General features: G+C 30.6%; 1 protein-coding gene across 3 annotated transcripts; it reads left to right on the top strand.

Annotated features, from left to right (window-relative positions):
• Positions 1-15588: 15588 nt before the first annotated feature.
• LOC100796316 (expansin-A10) lies at positions 15589-17895 on the top strand. 3 transcript variants are annotated; one of them, XM_003517959.5, is made up of 4 exons: positions 15589-15746; positions 15864-16001; positions 16116-16428; positions 16997-17895. In XM_003517959.5, the coding sequence occupies exons 2-4, from the start codon at positions 15869-15871 to the stop codon at positions 17301-17303; spliced, it is 753 nt and encodes a 250-aa protein (XP_003518007.1). In that variant the 5' UTR covers positions 15589-15746; positions 15864-15868; the 3' UTR covers positions 17304-17895. The 3 variants fall into 3 exon arrangements, with proteins under 3 accessions (XP_003518007.1, XP_040871276.1, XP_040871274.1); XM_041015342.1 differs by having other exon boundaries at positions 15685-15780; XM_041015340.1 differs by lacking the exon at positions 15589-15746 and having other exon boundaries at positions 15793-16001.
• Positions 17896-20492: the final 2597 nt, after the last annotated feature.

The following is a 20492-nucleotide window of genomic DNA, read 5'->3' as shown; positions in this document are numbered from 1 at the left end:
ACAAATGGCGAGAATCGCGGTTTAAGATCATTTTCACGTAAAATCTCAAATCAATTTTTATCGTTTTCCATGCAGATCTTATCAACGAAGATTCATTATTAATCACTCGGTAATCACCATAGATTATTTGCTTGACAGATAATCGAAATCCAGCTGTGTGGAAAGACAACTACTTAAAATTTTATGACTTATTTTTTATTATTGTATTTTTTACTTGATTAAAAAAATCATTTTTTCCATTTTTTTATTTGATTTAAACATTAAAATTTTCACCCTCATTGTTTTCCTTCCCCTATACTAAAAAAGAATTAGTCATATACGATTTATCTTTAAAAGAATATTAATTATACAAATGATTGTGATAAAATATTTTTTTACAAGATTATCCTGATTGAGAGTCACAATGATTAAGAGTTAGAATATAATAATGATCGTATCATTTAGGTATTTATGCTATACCAATAAATGAAGATATCCTTAAGAACATTTTTTTTTAAATAATAAATATTTTGAGATAAATTAAAATATTTGAAAAGACACGTGAATGAAACAAAGGAAATAAAATTATACGTCAAGAATATTTTTTATTCACACGGGGTTGTTGGTGAGAGGGATTTATAAATGCAGATAGGTAGCTGTATTAATTAAGCACTTCAACTCCCTTCAACTAAAATAATAATAATTAATACTCAAATAATACACTTCTCTTTAACAGGAAATGTTTGACATACAATCTTTAAAATAAAAGGGTGCAAGATTTTCATGTAAATATTTCTGAAAGAAAGAGAAATGAAATTCTTATATTTTTTATAAACAATATATATTTTTTAAGAGAGATAATTTTGTTCAAAGTAAAATTATAAAAAAAATTCTTCAAATATTTTAACACAAGTGATAATCAAGATACTTAAATCACTATCTCTAAAAAAAGGGGCTTAATTATACTTTTAACTTAAAGATCATTATAGATTTGTATTTACTGGATAAACGATGAAGAAGATAAAATTTATAAGTTTCTTTAAAGTTAAGTATAAAATATATTAAATTAATTTGTTGAAATAAAATTTGTCAAAAATTACAAAAGGAGTCTTGTTGAACCGACTATGAAAATGCCATCACCTATGTGCAGGGTTGCTTTTAACTTTCTCTGCTGTATACTTCGTAATAGAGTCATCAACATTAACAAGACGTGTTCAGTTGCATAGCGACCGTCCGTGAGTGCAAATGAGACCCACAACACAGAGATACATATATAATATAGGGCTTGCAGCTGTGAACCTATCTGTATTATTTATTGGATCAGTAGTACGGTTAATGAATTTGAGGAATGTTATTACTTCCTTTCAACAATAACTGTCCAAATATTTAGTTACTTCTCGTCCACTAATTTTAGTCCTTTTAAAAAAAATTATCTATTTTTAATTTCTTATTTATTTTTATTGCTCAAAATTAATTTTTGTTTTGTCAATTTTTAGCTTTTGTTTATTTTATATTTGAGATTATTTTTTATTAATAAAAATAAATGAGACTAAAAATTGACAAAAATTTTAAAGGGACTAAAAGTGATGACGAAAACTTAATGAAGGATAAAAGCTGTTAAAAATATTTTAAGGGACAAAAAATTATAATATGAAAAAGTCGAATGAGTAAAAACTTAATTAATCCTATAAATTATTATTATGATGATGAAAATTAACATTCAAGAAAATATATTTTTATTGAAAGAGGAAAAATATAGTTATAAATTCATTTATGTATTTAAGTAAGATACTAAATTATGAGGATATTCTTACAAATAATTAAAGTTTTTTTCATATTTTTTAAATAAAAAATATTTTGAAATTGTTGTGAAAAACTAACTTTGATAAAAAAAAATTAATAGATAAAATATAAGTAACATAGATTAATCTTGTATATGATGACCATGAAAGCTTGAAGCTCATTGAAGATTTGATTTATGAAATTTTGAAGATGCCAGGCAAGTGTGAAGATGAAGTTGTAATAATTTAGAAATTATGGTTGCCTTTATTTTATTTTTGGTTGCATGATTGTGTGTGTACATGCATTATGGGTAGATATTCTTTGATGATAGGCTCACTTAAACACCCTAACAAGTAAAATTAGTTAAAATAATCTATGATAGAATTTGAGCAAAAATTAGTTTAAAAATGAAAAGTTATAAGATGAAGAAAAAAAATAATCGATTCAATGAACAAAATAATTGATTATTTTGTTTCATGTGACAGGATTAGTAAATGTGTGCAAATAATCGATTACCTACTTAAGATAATTGATTATTTGACTCTTGAGAAAATTCCTTCTCACACAGATAATCGATTATCCTATGTGTGATCTTGTCAAAGTAGCCTAGTGAACAAAATAATCAATTTAATCATAACATAATTGATTAACTTTATTTTGGCTCTATAAAAAAGCAAACTTTGCGAGCTCATTTTTTCATAAGACTCTCGTTGTGTTTTCTGAGAAGTTCGTTCAGAAATAATTTTGAGCTAATATAGTGTTGTTATGAAGATTCATATCCTAGAGTCAAGATTTCTTAACTTGAAACAATATATCATTCAAACGGGTGTTATGAGGGTCTCCATTGAAAAAATAGAATAAGTGCAGAATTTTTCATATCAATCACTCTCGAGTGATATCATTTTTTTTCTATTTTGGTGTTAATCTTTGAGTAGAGTGCTCAAATAGGTTCATGAAGAAGGGTTCTACATGATGTAGGTTCATTTTTGAAAATGTTAAGAATCATCCATCAGTTGAGGTCTTTTATGATTGACTTCATCACTTGCATCGATTATGGGGTCAAGTTTTCCCAAAAGACCATAGGTTGAGCTTATATATCATTGTTATCCTCCATCTTCCTTAGCAATCTTCAAGTTAATATTGTAATAGTGTTTAGCTACTTGTTAACACCCTCTTACTATAGGTGCCTATGATCCTACTCTGAGAAACTTCATGTCTAAATGTTTAATGAATACTATTGTCCCTATCAAATTAAGTGAGGGTTGACCCAGTATAGCATTATACTAACCTTGATAGTCTACCGCGACTTCACCTAGGCTTGCTCCATCTACAACGCCTTCAAGAGAAAGATTCACCTAAAAAGACATTTGTTCCTCTGTACTCTAGTTCGACATTTGTCACACGCAATGGTAAGTTTGCCAAAAATAAAACTATACATATATAGAAATAAACTATAACACCCCAAATTGAGTACTAGGTATATACCTTAAAAAGAATCCTTATTAGGACCTTATTATATTGTTTGTAATTTAATTGTTATCATTGTTATTTTCATTATGCTATATTATCGGTTATGCCTTGTACTTGTGTATATATCCTTGTACATGTGTCCTTCTTGTGCATTGTATTTACTGATAATATTATTAGTTATTGTATTGTAATTATTGTTGATAGTGTGATAATTGCCAAAAATATATACTTGAGAGATTTAAATTTAGTCAATTATCTCATCTTTTCTCTTTTTTAGGACTTTGTTTATGCCTTTTTATGTTAATTTGTGAATTTGTAGTTTTTCTCTTTAACTTGTCATTTTGATAGGTTGCATGTGTTTATTGATGGATTATTTTGTAGGAATTTGAAATGGATTGAATTGCAATTTGAAGCAAAGTTTTATGAAAGTTTGAAGTGGAAATCATAGCTCAAGTTTACTCAAGCTAGGAAATTAGGGCCTAAGTTGAAGTGCTTCTTTTTGGATAGATGCAATTAAGCAACAGAGGAGATATCAACTTAAGCCAAACAACTTATGGCTTAAGCTAAATTAAGTCAAAAGTGCAAAACTGCATAGTTGCAGAATTTGCTTAAGCCTGAAATTTTTTATTAAGCAAATCTTCACTAAAGTTCATATTTTTAGGGACCATATAAATAGATTTCGTGTCCATTTGGGGGTAACACATTTTTAGCATGTAAAAATCACTCATTTGGGAGAAAAGGGTTCTCCTTGCTCCTTTCTTCCATCTTCTTCCTTCCATCTTGTATTCTAGATTTTGTCATTGATTGGGATTAGATTATAACTAAACATTGTACTCTCATGTATTTCATTTGAAATATGTTTACATGTGCATCTTATTCTTCAATGCTAGTGTTTTGCCTTTATTCTTAATTCTTGTTATGGTTTGTTATTGGGAAATACTTTCATAGCTTATTTTAGGATAAAATTGTGATTGAAAAATAATCTTGTAGAAGCAAAGACATTTTGATGTTTTGATGATGCCAAAGGATCATGCACTTCTCAAGTTTAATTCAAGATAAGAATCCAAGAAATTCAAGATATATGATCAAGATAATCTCTAGAGACTTAGGAAGGGAATTCCAAGTTGAAACAACAAGAGGTTTGGCCAAAGAATTTAAGCTAAAATGTTTTTACAAAAGATTTACTCTCTGGTAATCGATTACCAGAGGATGTAATCGATTACCAGTGGCCAAAATACTTCCTGAAATGCTTTTAAAATGATTTTGAATACTTTTGAAAGCATGTAATCGATTACATGAGTATTATAATCGATTACCAGCAGTTGAAACTATTTATAATAGCTATTAGAAATTTGAATTCAAATTTTACAATGTGTAATCGATTACACTTGGATGGTAATCGATTACCAGCAGTTACTGAACGTTTTTAATTCAAATTTTAAAGTCTGTAATCGATTACACAAGTCTTGTAATCGATTATTATAGGAGATTTTCAGAAAATATTTTTCAAGAGTCACATCTGTTCAATTGGTATTTGAATTGTCATCAAAGGTCTATTTATATGTGACTTGGAACACAAATTTGCTTAGAGTTTTTCTGAACAAAAAGTCTTATCCTCTCAAAAGCAAAATTGTCTTATCCTCTAAAACATTCCTTGGCCAAAACACTTGCAATTCAATAAGGAATTATTTGAGTGCTTCATTGTTCAATCTATCTCTTTCAAGAGAGATGTCTTCTTCTCTTCTTCTTACTTCTGAAAAGGGATTAAGAGACCGAGGGTCTCTTGTTGTAAAGTAATATGAACATAAAGGAAGGATTGTCCTTGTGTGGTTCAGAACTTGTAAAGGGTTTTTACAAGATGGTGGAACTCTCAAGCGGGTTGCTTGGGGACTGGACGTAGGCACAAGGGTGTGGCCGAACCAGTATAAAACTGAGTTTGCACTTTCTCTTCCCTTAAACTCTTTTATTTATTGTTGCTTTACATTTACATTCAGATTGGTTAGTTTGAATCATCTTTTAGAAATCTATCTTTAAGGGAACTTGGAACTTGCATTAAAATCAAAGTAGAATTTTTAATTGGGGAAATAGTTTGTAATATCTTAATACAACCCCCCCCCCCTTCTTAAGATATCTGAGGCCACTTGTCTAACAAATCTCTTTTTCTTGGTTTGTGGTAAAACACCCATTAACTCTCAAAGCTAGGAATAGGATGAGAGTTATTAGTTATCTTTGGGTCATTAAGCCTAAAGCAAGTTTCTTTGTCAAATGTGCAAGGAATTAACATTTAATGGAGAAACTTAGATCTTTTCACCTAAGGAATTAAGGATTAGAATACCATTTTTGAACAATGATTGATATTAACATTGAATCTCAAGTTAGGTATTATACTTTAGTGTAAAGAGAGTTTGGTTTTGTGCAAAATCTAACCCTGACAAGCTTTGTCATTTGTATTTCGTTTGCTTTTAACGTGTTCTTATTTAAAACCCCAAAAATATTTCTAAATTGTATTGTTGTTTAACATATTTTTTTTATCTTTGAATGTCAAATTTCATGTTTTCATTGTTATATTTGTTAGTTTAGATTGTAAAAATTTGTGAATTTGGCAAGTATTACACAAGTTCTCGTGGGAACAATATATCTTACTTATCAAATACTACTTGATGACTTGGTATGCTTGCCAATGAGTCAACATAGTGTCATTGTCATTATAGATGTATTATATTGCATTTGATGCTAAAAGAGTGTTAGGTACACTTAAAAAATGTTCAAGTCGTGTTGAGTTTTATGATGAAAACCTAGAAAGACTATATCATATCTTGAGTTGTACTCGTCTGTTTTAAGGTGTCGTTTGTGTCATTAGAAAGCTTACTATAAAAGATGCAATTCATTATCATTCCTTAGAAACCAAAATCGACCTCTATCTTAGTGAAAATTGACCCCATAGTAAGTCACATGATCAAGGAAAACACTTTTAAGTTTCACTTTCTTCCAATATATATAGATGAGACCACCAAGCCTTAGAAGCACCAAAGAATTAAGTGAGCTTAGCATTAGGAATAGAGCCCCTCATAGTTAATATCTTATATTTCCCTTTGAGTTTCCAAACTTGGGGCATTTAGGCAACTTGGGATTGTTTTAAATCACACCCAAGTTTTTGTCATCGTAAGTGTTGTTATGGAGATCGTGGTGGACGATGCCATTGGATTGGTGCATTCTTGGGGATGGTTGCGAGATTGTCTTCCTTTTCCTTGTTAAGGAATTTCTTCTTTTGAAGTTAAGGGGAATGAGTTCTCTTTTTCTCTTCTTTTGCATGAATGAAAATATGCCATGGGTAGATTGTATGATCTTAGGTTTATGTTTATAAGTTCTTAAACGAGAAGTGAATACCCAAAAATAATTTAATTGTTTTCATGAATTGATGATTCAGGTTTGATGTTTTGCTCTCTTTGATACCCTTAAAAAAATGAATTGGGATTTATTGTTGGATGTGTTAATTGATGCTTTCATGTGAATATCACATTGATTTTTCTCACAATGTTCATCAAGTTTGAACACCAAAATGAGTAGTAAAAAGATGTAATTAAGAAATGTTGTCTTCACTAAAGTAGTATAACTATAGGCTTTGATTTCACACAAAAAAATGATTTATATAACTCCCGATATTGTCATTTTTGTGAGTATAGATCATACTGTCAGTATTATACGGTCAATTTGTATATTTCATAATTTTAGGTTTATTAAATGATTGAATGAGCTTTTGATGTCAACATAGAAGTTGTAGATAACTGTCTTAGATTTCTAACGAGATAAGAACCAACTTAATAGGATTATTTCAACTCCATATATGATTATTATACTCTATAAAGGTTATACCAATGTAGGAGAAAAAATGAGTGTGTAATATTGATATTGTAACAAATGGTAGTACGATGAATAGAGTTTATACCTATGTTTTGGCAAATAAAGTGATTTGATGATACTTTTGTGTGAATGAGTGAATGTCTCAATGATTGATATTGTGACTGAATACATGATGTCTATGAGTATATGTGAAAGCAATATGTCATGATATGCGTATGTGTTGCGAAAAATGTTAAGAAAACCTAATCCTTGCAGGATAGGAATCTCCAAGGAACTTTGCATATTATTTGTTACCATGCATCATGTTGTGCGTATGTGTTTTAAAGTGAATGATGTTTATAAACCTAACAAGGGAGGTCATGAATGAGTTGGCATATGACTCTGACCTTAAGGGTGCAACGGTTTGAAATTTCCTTTAAGCTCATGCTAACAACATGGGTTGAAGTATTTTTGCAAGGCCGGAACACCCTAACATGCCACCAACAGTGTCATCTCGATGAGAGTGATAGTGTTGGATTGCCCATTGTGCGGGAATTCGTCGATTACATGGACTCTCGGGCTACATTCACAGTCAAAATGGTACCATATGCATCAGTCTATGAGTCTAATATGCATCATATTTTGTGTGTGTCTTTGTGTAAGGAATGTTTGATTTAGATGAGTTGTGTTTATGAAACATAATTGTTTATAAATATATCTTATCTATTTATGGCTTCCTTAATGTTTTAAATATATTGTTTGTTTTATTTGTGTTTGGGTTGAATGTCACCCTTGCAGGTGAGTCTCTATAAGATTATGATAATGGTGTTACATGAGAGACTTAGGTCTCCACTTTATATTACTTTTAATTTTAGGGTCATAGATGCTTTTAAATAATGTAACATTGGGACATGGATTTTATTCATTTATCTAAGTATCCAATTAATGAGTAGTTTTTCTCTATATTTTATTTAATTTGGTTTGTATGACTTTTGGAGTGTCAGGATTTGTTTAACTTTGAATTACATTATTTATTAAGCTATTTTCTTTATGCTTACAAATATTTGACATGTACTACTCTTTTACCGCAATAGAAGTTTTTTTAAAAGTCGATACATCCTTTTAATTACATTTCACTGCAAACGTATTTAAAAAATATTACAAGTGTATGTGCCTCGAGGTAGAAAGGTGTTACATAAATGAATTCCAAAATATTAAGAAAATAAAAGAAGATAAAACTAAACTTTGTGGGTACTTCAAAAATGCTATACATAATAACTAGAAATTTAATGCAGAACTTAGTTCATAAAACTCATAACAAAACTCAATTCATCTAAAAATCATCCTATTTCTCATCTATAGAAGCATATATGATATGAAGTTTTGATGATACCAAAGATGAGTGCGATTCAAGTCAAGAATTCAGAAATGCAAGAAGAACGATGTACTTAGTTAGGATCTTAGAAAGAATTCCTTAATTGATGCTGCACAGGTTTGGCTAAAGGAAATATTTTACAAAAGTTTTTTAAGAACAATTATCTTTTCAAAAATATGATATTTCATCTCTGGTAATCGATTACCAGAGGATGTAATCAATTACCAGTGGCTAAATTGATTTCTGAAACAATTTGAAAATTTTGAATTTGAATTTAAAAGCATGTAATCAATTACACAAGGTATGCAATTGATTACCAGAAGTTTAAACTGTTTGTAACAGCTTTTAGAAATTTGAATTTAAATTTTAAAAGCTTGTAATCGATTACATCATTTGTGTAATCGATTACCAGACACAAAAAATTCAAATTTCAAGTCTGAAGAGTCATAACTCTTCAGAAACTAACTGTGTAATCGATTACCAGTAAGGAATTTTTCAAAATAACTCTGAAGAGTCACAATTGTTCAAAAAGTTTTTGAATGGCCATCAAAGGCCTATAAATAGGTGACTTGGGGTACGAAATTCCTTAGATTTTTTCTGAACAACATTGTCTTATCCTCTCAAAACCAAATTTTCTTATCACTCTTAAAATATTCCTTGGCCAAAACACTAGCAAATTCAATAAGGAATCTTGATCGATCTTCAATTGTAATATCATTCTCTTAAAGAGATAAAATTCTTCTTCTTATTCAAAGAGATCTGTTTAAGAAACCGAGGGTCTCTTAAGTTGTAAGGATATATGAACACAAGGGAAGGGTGTCCCTATGTGGTTTAGAGTTTGTAAAAATCTTTTTACAAGATAGTGGAAATCTCAAGCGGGTTGCTTGGGTACTGGATGTAGGCATAGGGGGTGGCCGAACCAGTATAAAATCCGAGTTTGCATTCTCTCTTCCCTTAAACTTCTTTTATTTATTGCTATTTATCTTTTGATTTAAAGAAGTTTATTTTGAATTGTCTTTTGAGTAATTCATATTAAGAGTGCATTGTTAATTCAAAAAGAGAGTTAAATTGTAATTGGAAATAATTTTTGTATCTTAATTCAACCCCCCTTCTTAAGATATCTAAGGCAACTTGTCCAACATCATCAATAAAAACCAACAAACAACAATCATCAAAGCTCAACCATCTCAAATGATATATGCAACATAATCATAATCATAATTATAAATCCTCAACTAATTAACATCAACAACATAATTTCATAACCACTCATCATCATGAGCCATCAACATCATAAATCATATTTAACATCAATTATCACAATCCTCAACATAATAAAATCACCAACATTCATCATCATAACTGATGTACATCATAAACCACTAGACAACCCCCATCATCAATATTGGCTCTACTCCATGGAGTTTCTATACCATATAAGTGATCCCCCATAGGTCTTGTCCCTTAACATAGTCCACTCTCTGGGCAATTGGGGAGTCCCTTGGGTTGACCCTATAGAAGAATTGTGGTATTCAGTTTACCTTAGTTGGCCCTGACCTCTCAAGGAGTTTACACATTCGTTCGCAACTATTTTCGCTTAAGCATCAAAAGATAAAAAAAGAAATGACGGAAAGAAACAAGTTTCCTCTTTATATACCTCATTTGCCCGCAACTATTCTCGCTTAAGCAACACTTATTCTTGCTTAAGCGAGAAGACCCTAGAGATCTATCATCTTCCTGCACATTCTTGCTTAAGCGAACCACCTCACTTAAGCTACTAGACATCCTCGCTTAAGCAAAAATGTGGTTGAGGTGAATATCTTTTTTTTCATTCTACTCTTTCCAAGACTCGACTACAAAAGGGTACTAAAACAAACCCAAAACACCTAATAAATCATTCAAATACCTAATTACTTAAATTATTTAAGCACATAAATTTAAATTTAATTCCTCTTGTATCGTAAATCAAACACTTATTCATACATTATGAAAAATCACAATGTGACATATAAAATATCAACTTAGTTCCCTCAATTTACAAATACTTTTCCAACATCAATGTTCTATGATTGCTCTAATTACCATTGGATCATCATACTCCAAAATGATGTTTCTATAATCAACATATGAGGAAAACATTACTAGGATAACTTCCTTTCTTTGTGTATGACGAGGGTTTGTCCAAATTTCAACTCTCATTACAATTCTCAATGGACATTTTCTTACTTCTATTGATTTATTGCACTTAGCAAATCTACCTAAAATAACATGAATTAAATTTGGGACAAATTGATCTGTACCCAACTATCATGAATGACCTCAAGCATCTGATGTTTGGTGTTAACCATAGTGGTTGGGAATTAGCTATACTAGATTTCCACATGTGGCAACAATGTTCGTTCAAGATATGATTGTTGACTTCAAATGAACTTTGGATGATGATTGAGATGAGCATTCACATAGGCCAAAGTCAAAGTTTCCTTATTGGGAACAAAGTAACCTAGCAATGTAGAGACATCATAAGTAAGAGGGTAGGTACTTTGCAAAAGGCACTCGATGTTTAAGTCAAAGTGGCAATATGATGTAAACATGTTTACCTACTACTATGACATTAGTTATATTTAGAGATGGGATGAATTCCTCTACTTGAGGCTCAGGGCCTCTAAGAGAAATACAACCCCATCTTGGTGTAGTGACAAAATAACTTTATTGTGTTAAGGTGTAATTTAATACTCACATGTTCATCTTAAGAATCCTCCACATGTCAAGTCCAAAAGTGTTGGGCATGAGGGGATGTATTGGAAAAAATCTAAATCACACATTGACTAGAGATAGTGTCGGGATAGAGTATATAACTGGAGAGCAACCTTTACCCTATGAACTAGCTTTTTGGGTTAAATTAGGTCAAATCTACATTCTTATATAGTATCAAAGTTTATCCTATATTCATTCAAAGAGTTACCTACCATGTTATGCATGCACTAAACCCAAATGTATTAGGCAGGAAGGGGTGTATTAAGAAAACTCAAGCCTCACATCTATTACAGATAGTGTTAAGATAAAGTATATAAGTAAATAACAACCATCATCCTTAATTTAGGTCTAAACCCACGTTCCAAGAGTATTAACATTCAACAATTATGATTTTACTCCAAAAATATGTCAAAAGGAGAAAAAGACATAAAACTAATATAAATTGCTTGCACATATGGTGTTCTCAATAAGCATCCAAACATGCAATATATCTAGTTAAATAGCATTTCTTATTCAAGTTAGGAGACAAAACTATAAAACATAAAGAAATATATCTTGAAACGAACGAAATATTAATTTATTCGTAGTAGTTTAAAATTTTCGTTATAATCTATTGGTTGTTATATCAATCTCCAAAATAACGTAAATGTACAAGCAACTTTATTTATTGGTGTTTTTTTTTACTATAAAGAATCCTTTTATACGTAGCATTACTATTTTTAATAATTTTATCTAACTCAAACCTAATTATCACTTACAAGAATTGAAATAATATTTTAATTGCAATAATGATTCAAAATGAGTTGATCAAAATTAGTTGAATAATTTAGATTTTCCTACAAATTTTTTATTAATCCTTTTCTAGGAAATTATTAATCCTCTACTTTACTAGGTAAAGAAAATACTACATAAAATTGATTATTTATATTATATCTTTAAGTTTCTAAAACATTAAATTATTTTAATATTTTATTTAACACTTTCTTCATGAAGTGTGCAAGAAACTTACAGAAAAAAATTGTAAAAGAATACGATAGTATTTAAATTATTTTATTAAACTTTTGTGATAAATGTAAGTAGGTTACAGTATTCAATTGTAATTAATTAATACTATCAAAAACTTGCCATTTGCCTAAACCATGGTAATGGATTTTATGGCAGTCAAAACTGAAAGTTACCTCGGTTTACCAGAAATAATTTGTTTAGTAATTATTAAATTCACCAAACCTTTTCACCTAGGCGACTGCTAAATTGTGCTTCCCTTTCGTGTCTGTTTAGGAACAGACAGAGAAGCAGCAAGCGTACGTTCATGAATCATGAAGAGAAACTCGTTTCACCAAAATTTAAGAGTGGATTTGAATAAGATAATTTAATTAGATAATGTATTTTTTTATAGGAAATTAAATTTTTTTTATTAAAAGTAACTGTTTGAATATTTTAATAAAAGAAATTCAAAATTTTAGAATTTTAAATGGGATTTTAGTTAGTTGAAATAATAGAATTTCAAATTCTAACTTCAGGAAAGTGAATTTCAAATTCTCAAAAGCTAAATTCTTTCTCTACTTTGAAGACATGAACGAACTCGAGACAGTTTTCAACCGCTTCGAAGCCAACGGCAACGGCAAGATCTCCGCCAACGAGCTCAATAGCGTGCTCCAATGGAAGAGAGAATTGAAGAAGAAGAAGAAGAAGAAGAAGAACAATTCCAATGTAGTGGCCAATTTGAGTGTCGACCCATTTATCAGCGTCGGCATCTCCACAGTACAAGTCGCACACCTTGAATGAATGGGAGGAGAAGAAGAAGAAGAAGAAGAAGAAGGGAGTACCAATTCCAATGTAGTGGCCAATTTGAGTGTCGACCCATTTATCAGCGTCGGCATCTCCACAGTACAAGTCGCACACCTTGAATGAATGGGAGTGAGAATAAGAATGGGGAAAGGAATAAGCGAATTAAATGGGAAAAAGTTACGACGAACCGTGGCGTAGGGGTGAGCGAAGATGTTGATGAGAACCATTTTGGCGAAATCATAGAGGCTTTGTTGTATATATTGACCCATTCTTCCTCATCGCCAATAATCCTTCGTCTTCTTCACACTTCAACCTCAACTATGGATTCCACACACCGACACTGACGGTTGCGTCAACTTTGAGGAGTTCAAGACGATGATGACGACTTCCAAGAATCGCGATGGCGCCACCAATGGCTCTGTCCATTAGCTTCGTCATTTTTGTTCTCACGTGCGGACGTGTTGGAAACAAATAGCTTCGACTTTTAATAAAGGAATTCAAACACAATTTAAAAAATAAAAGAATTTAAATTGGAGCATTTGAAATTCTCATAAATTAAAATTCTTTAGAATTTTAAATTACCTCATCCAAACACACTCTAAAGGTTTATCAGATTCTCTGTTTTTCAGTTTTTAAAATAAAATATGTTTGACAAAAAATGAAACTGAATTATTTTTAATTTAATTTTAAAATAGTTTTACATTCATTATTAAAATAAAAAAAATTAATTTAATTTTTAGTTTTAAGAAACACATTCTAACCCTTATTACCATATTATCACTATCACTATCACTATCATTGTCCTCACCAACTCTGTTGCGGCCGCCACCACACCTCATCATTATTGTCTCCATCACCACAACCGTCACCACCACCACTATTACCTCCATTGTCATCGCTATTACCATTACACCTTACCTTTTTTGCCTCCACTACCACCATTGTCATCACCTCCGTCATCGTTGTTGTTACCACTACCACCCTTTCACTCCATCACCATTGTTGCCACCATCACCACGGTTATCGCTATTACCACCGCTAGTGTTGCTACCACCACTTCCATTCCATTGTTACTACCACCATCATTGCCACCATTCTATTGTCTCTATTGTCGTTATCGTCGTCGTTGCCACTATTACACCCCACCATTACCCATAATTTTTAAAATCAAATTGGTGATTAACCCAATCAAGGCATTGAGTCACTAGTCAATGGTTGAACCAACGAGTCACTAATTGACCCACATAACCTGATTTTTATTAGAAAAAATTAAATTTTATACCTAACCTTAATTGACCCACATGACCCAATGTTTCATCCCTTAGACGTGACTCGACCCGCGTTAGTCAATCAACGGTTTAACAACAATCTCGACTGAGTCATACTAGGTTCAATGCATGGTTAATCTAATAGGCAACTCGACTCGCCCAAACCTCTGGGTTAGATCAAATTTGTCCGACTGACCGAGTCGATCCAGGTTTTAAAACACTGTCATCACATTCCACCGCTACAATGTCACCATCACCATTCCACTACCATTGTCCCTGCCACTAGTTCACCCCAACCATTGTTGTCATTGCCACCATCATTTCACCCGGCACCAATTCTATTGTCACCATCGTCACTGTCGCCACTCTCACCTACTACCTCTGTCATCATCATTATTTCATAGTAGAGTAAGATAAAATAAAATGATTGACTTATTTTATTTATTTTTAATTTACATATAGATCCCTTTGTTGTTCCATTCTATTTCAGATTAGGAATAGACATAATCAGACCTATTTTTTACATAACATATTTTAAAAACTAAAAACAAAACCAATACTCAAAACTCAACTAAAACTCATTTTGATTTTAAAAAATTTCAAAACTAAAAACAAAAAACGACCCGAATGGAACCTAAACTACTGTTATTAATATGAATTTTTCTGCATGCAAAAGCATTAATAAGAATTTTGATAATTAATTAATATAAAAAAACCAAAATTAACAGAAATCTAGTTAAAAAGTATTCAAAAAATTATAGTATTAATAAAAAATATTAAAAATACGACTACAAAACATTAACACTATTAAAATATAGTAGCATTTTTTTTTTATTAATTTTTGAGTAAATATTTTACGTATTGACAATATAAGAAAATATACTATCATTTAATTATAAATTATTATTATTATAATAAATTTCTTAAAAAAAATGTAAGAATGCTAATTTTTAATTAATTTAAAGTGTGTATAAAATTTAAACTCTTAAATTTTACTTTTGAATTTAATTGATTAACTCTCTGGTTACATTTTCCATTTGAAAAAAGAGTTGAAAAAGCGTAAAGAGAGAGAGAGTGCAAAAGGGTATTTGCCGCAAACAGAAGATGCTTGCATGTGGCAGTGGCAGCTAGTTAAAGATCCAAGTTAAAAACCGCTATGGCCCACATGGATTTTGTAGATTTTCCAGCCATGAAAGCTACAAAACCACACGTATTCCTCTACAAAACAGGTTTAAACGTGGACCCCTTCTCCTCAATTTGCACTGTTTTCAATTTCAAAGTGTTTTTCTTAAACCGCTTATTATACCCTTTTGCGGTTTTTGGTCCCAACACAACAATTTTAAAAGCGTTAGTTAAAATTGTGACTGCCCCTATTGAAGGCTTCCAAGGTCTATAAATTGAGTGGCACCCTCCTTCAGTTTTTCTTCACACTCATCTACTCCACATTGTCCTCTCACCACTCTCCAATTGAAAAGGCTTCTTTATCAAAAGTAATTGCAAAATTCCATTTCATCATGTGAAGAAGTACACATATGTGCACATTTTTAGCTAAATGTTGCAATTAGAAGGAAATTAAATGATTATTATTATTGTTAATTTTTTTTCAGGAAAAATGGCTCAAGTTTGTTTGCTCTTGGTGGGGCTTCTCACAATGTTCTCCTCTGCCTATGGCTATGGATATGGTGGTGGCTGGGTTAATGCACATGCCACCTTCTATGGAGGAAGTGATGCCTCAGGAACAATGGGTAAGCAACAAAAATAAAAATAAGAAGTTCCCATTTTTATTATAAAATGTGGGGTTTTGGTGGATAATCTTATGACCCTTTTTACTAATTTGTTTGGTGATGAAATTTGTTTAGGTGGGGCATGTGGATATGGCAACCTCTACAGCCAAGGGTATGGAACAAACACTGCTGCTTTGAGCACTGCTTTGTTCAACAATGGTCTTAGTTGTGGCTCATGCTATGAAATAAGGTGTGTGAATGACCATAGGTGGTGCCTCCCTGGCTCCATTATGGTCACTGCCACCAATTTCTGCCCTCCAAACAATGCCTTACCAAACAATGCAGGAGGATGGTGCAACCCTCCTATGCACCATTTTGACCTCTCTCAGCCTGTCTTCCTTCGCATTGCACAATACAGAGCAGGAATTGTGCCTGTGTCCTACAGAAGGTAATTAAGTAATTAAGTTAATTGTCTTTTCAGTATTTTTTTTTTTTTTTGCACTCTTAAGAGTTTTAGCAAAATGGGCTACCTTGCTTGCTCCCTCTTGTCACTTTCAACTTTTTAAAAGGAATTTTGTTGTTTTTTTTTTTAAACTCAAAGTTTTTGGAAGTTTCCCTGCTTTCTGTCCAAGTGGTAAATGATGCAACCACTTTCCTCTAAAAGTTGGTAAATTTACAGCGGAATCACTGTTCTTGGCTTAATGGGGTCGATTAATGTTTAGCTTTATAACTATTTTTTTTTTAGTTTTTTTATATGTGTAGTACCAAATTTTTAATTTTTAACTGATACAAATAAAAAGTTGCCATTTCTTCATTTCTAATTATTTTATAAAACTAAAATAAATTTATGGAAAACTAAAGAGTGAGTATTTTTAATTGTTTTTTTATGAAAAAAAGAAGTAAAACACAAAAGTAAACAAATCAAGAAATTCTTTTATGCAAAATCTCCATTTATGCTGATCCAAAGAAGCAACAAGAGCACCGTGTTGATTTTTCCTTGGTGTATATTTGTGTAGGGTACCCTGCAGGAGAAGGGGAGGCATAAGGTTCACAATCAATGGCCACTCCTACTTTAACTTGGTCCTCATAACAAACGTAGGAGGTGCTGGAGATGTTCATGGTGTGGCCATCAAAGGGTCAAGAACTGGGTGGATGCCAATGTCCAGAAACTGGGGTCAAAATTGGCAAAGCAACAACTATCTCAATGGCCAAAGCCTCTCATTCAAGGTCACCACTAGTGATGGCCGTACAGTGGTGTCCTACAATGTTGCCCCTGCTGGTTGGTCCTTCGGCCAAACCTACACTGGTGCTCAATTCCGCTAGAGAGGCCTTAATAATTGTTCACAAGTTGAAGTTCCAAATATATTTAGTTACACTACATATGGTATATGCTATAATTCCTCAATTTAAGTGTTAGTGTATGACTAAAAAAAAAAAAAAAAATAGTATACTAAGGTATTAAAATAGTATGCTACTTGGTGGAGGAGGGGGTGGGGTCAATTGGATCACAAAATGTTTAAGGGCTTATTTTAAACTGGCTCTTGATCATTTTTTATTGGGTCAAAAGGGGTTCCTAATTCTAGGGTTCTTATTGATTATTGGGGAATTTTAATTTTTCATTTCTGAAAGCTTTTTCAACCTTTTTGCTGCTGAAAGCTAGCAGAGAGGGAGATTTTATATTTTATATTTGTGGCCTACTAAATTGGAGGAGGTGGACTGTTGTACCACCCGCCATTAGTATTGGAGCAGTTTTTTTGGTTATTTTTGGTCCCTATTGGGATTATTTAGAAGCATTGCTTGCTTACTCATCCTTTGTAAGCAGCCATGGCTAAGTATGTCTTTGGTTGTACCACTGGAAGTGTAAATTTTCCTATTTCTGCATTTAATAGAAAGTTGCAGTAATTTACTAGTACTATATTCTCTTGTCTTCGATTTATTCTGGTAATTATTCTGTTCTGTACATGAAAATGAACAAAAAAAATCTAAATTAAGAAGGGTAAGGTTTCCTAAATTGATGGCCAATTATTTTTGTATCAACAAAAATATATAGTTTACACTTTATAATATAAAAGTATAAGCATTTAAAACTTTAACTTTTGTAAATATCAGATGATGGAAATTATATCAATGGTGGTTTTATACGAAAACAAGTAAAATTAACTTGAGAAGAATGATAATGTTAATTTCTATCTATTTAAAGGCTTAGCTCTAATCTATTTACATCTTACTTAAAACAAATGAGTTTATAAATTCTAAAAAGTCGTACCAAGCCTTAATAAAATACATGTTTATTAAATAAGTCATATTTTATTTTAGTTTAAAAAATAAATCTAACCGATTTAAGATAAATCTTAAGTTCTCGTTTTTTCCTCTAATAAAATGCACACAAAATTAAAACAACCTTACACCGCTACACGTTTGAATGCTATTGCTAATTACAGATAATTAATGTTAATAATAGTTTCAATATGTTTTTGGAGTTTCAAAATTTTTGTTTGGTTTACATCGTTTCAATATTATATATCTAACTTTTAAAACCACAAAATTCTAGGGTCAATAAAAGATTAAAATGTTTCGTATGAACTTTTAAACACCGTGAACGGTTAGACTACCAACCAATTTAGCTCATTTTTAATGTTTGTAAAGACTAATTGTATTTTTATTTATTTTAATAATAGTAGCCACAAAATCTCCTGATAATTAAGGTCATTAAATTATGCAAATGTTTCTATGTGTTTTTAAACTCGTCCAATGGTTTAAGGAAATCTAGACTAGTTGGAATGGTTGAACAAGAGTAAGTAAATTATTACAAATTAGTGATATTGTTTTCGATTTTCATATATAAAAAAGGTGTGTCGAATAGTTAATATGACAACCAACTTATAATCCTCCTCCCCCAGCAGCAGACCCACAAATATTGTTGTGGGGGTAATGGTCCCACAAGATTTTTTTTACTTGTGTGTGTAATAGAAAAAAAAAATGTCCCCATAAAAGATTAGGTATTGGTTCCGTAAGATAATTTTTTTTTTTAAAAAAATAAGAAATAAAAAAGGAATAAATTGATACTAATTTCACGGTTTTATATATATATTTTTATTTTTTTATAATATTAACACTAAAAAAATTATAAAACATTTTTAAAGTATAAAAATGTATAATTGACAATTATAATTTGTAGAAACTTAAATACTAGATTTCTTTTCTCATAATATTATATATTTTTGTAAAAGTTGATGATATTTTTCTTTTGCAAAACATTCTGTAAACTATTAGGTTAATTATGTTTTTGCTTTCTAAATTTTTTTGTAAATTTCACTTGTAGTACTTAAACAAATTTTTTAAATGTATTTGGTTCTTATAATTTTCTTTTATTAATATTTCTAGTTGAAGTAATAATGTTAATTAATAATGTAATAAATCACGTAAAATTAAAAACACAATCTATTAAAAAAATTACACATATTTTTCCTCACAAGCTATTTAATAATGTGATAAGTCATTATAATAATAACGTGAATATTATACTATCAATTATATTGTTACTAAATAGTAAAGACTAAAACTAATAACAAAGAAAATATCGAGGGACCAAAACTATGGGAAAAAAAATAGGGACTAAAAGTGAAATTCATAACAAATTTAAAATAAAAAAGATAATTAATCTTAAACTATTTCTTGCTCCCAATATTTTTTTTTGGATCCACAACTGCTCCTCCCTAAATATATAAAATAAAAATTGACTTAAATATAATTTTAGTCTTTTAAATTTGGATAATTATTTTTTTAGTGTTTTTATTTTCAGAAAAGCATTTTTAAAAAATGAAATTAAAAAATTATTTTTTTTGGTTAAAATTATCATATTTAACTTTTTGAAATCACCATAAACACAATAAACAAAGAGGAAATTAAAATAATTTTTTGAAAATTTAAAAGACTAATAAAAATAAATTTATTTTTAAAAAACTAAAAAAATAATTACTTAAATTTAGAAGACTAAAAACATATTTAATTACCTAAATTTACACAGCAGTCGTCGTTGTGTAAAATTACCATAACGCATTGCAGTAAAATGAAATATGATGATATAATATGTAGCGTAAATTACTGCAAGACCATGAAGCATTAAACTTAAATAATGTAACTCTAGTTAGTAACTTTGAAATAGATAATTAAAAAAAAATTTGTTAGTAACGAGGCTTGGTTATCATAAGCTTATCTTGCAAAGAATTTTGGTTTTTTTTTTTTGTGTGTTGAAATTTTGATAAAATCTTACATAGTGATTTTATTATTCAAAGGGGAAAAGAAATTAGAAACAGTCCAAGTGCTTAGTGTTAGGCTTTTGCTAGGTGCACCCAGCCAAATTGCTGGTGCACCCAGCAATTGAATGAACTTTCTAAAATACCCTTCATTTAAAAAATAAAAGTTAATATATTTTTTAAAAAAAAAACATTTTCTTCTTCTTCTGTTTTAAAAAACGTTTTCTTCCGCGCTTTCCTTCTTCTCCCGTGCACC

This window comes from Glycine max, chromosome 1 (genome assembly GCF_000004515.6).
Source record: "Glycine max cultivar Williams 82 chromosome 1, Glycine_max_v4.0, whole genome shotgun sequence".
Lineage (NCBI taxonomy): Eukaryota > Viridiplantae > Streptophyta > Magnoliopsida > Fabales > Fabaceae > Glycine > Glycine max.
Note: the sequence above shows the minus strand (reverse complement) of the source record. Positions and strands in the feature narration are given on the sequence as shown.

Coding starts and splice junctions, on each gene's coding strand:
- LOC100796316 (XM_041015340.1), top strand. CDS start 15,833: ATGATTATTATTATTGTTAATTTTTTTTCAGGAAAAATGGCTCAAGTT. Junction 16,002..16,115: donor TGATGCCTCAGGAACAATGG/GTAAGCAACAAA, acceptor AAATTTGTTTAG/GTGGGGCATGTGGATATGGC. Junction 16,429..16,996: donor GTGCCTGTGTCCTACAGAAG/GTAATTAAGTAA, acceptor ATATTTGTGTAG/GGTACCCTGCAGGAGAAGGG.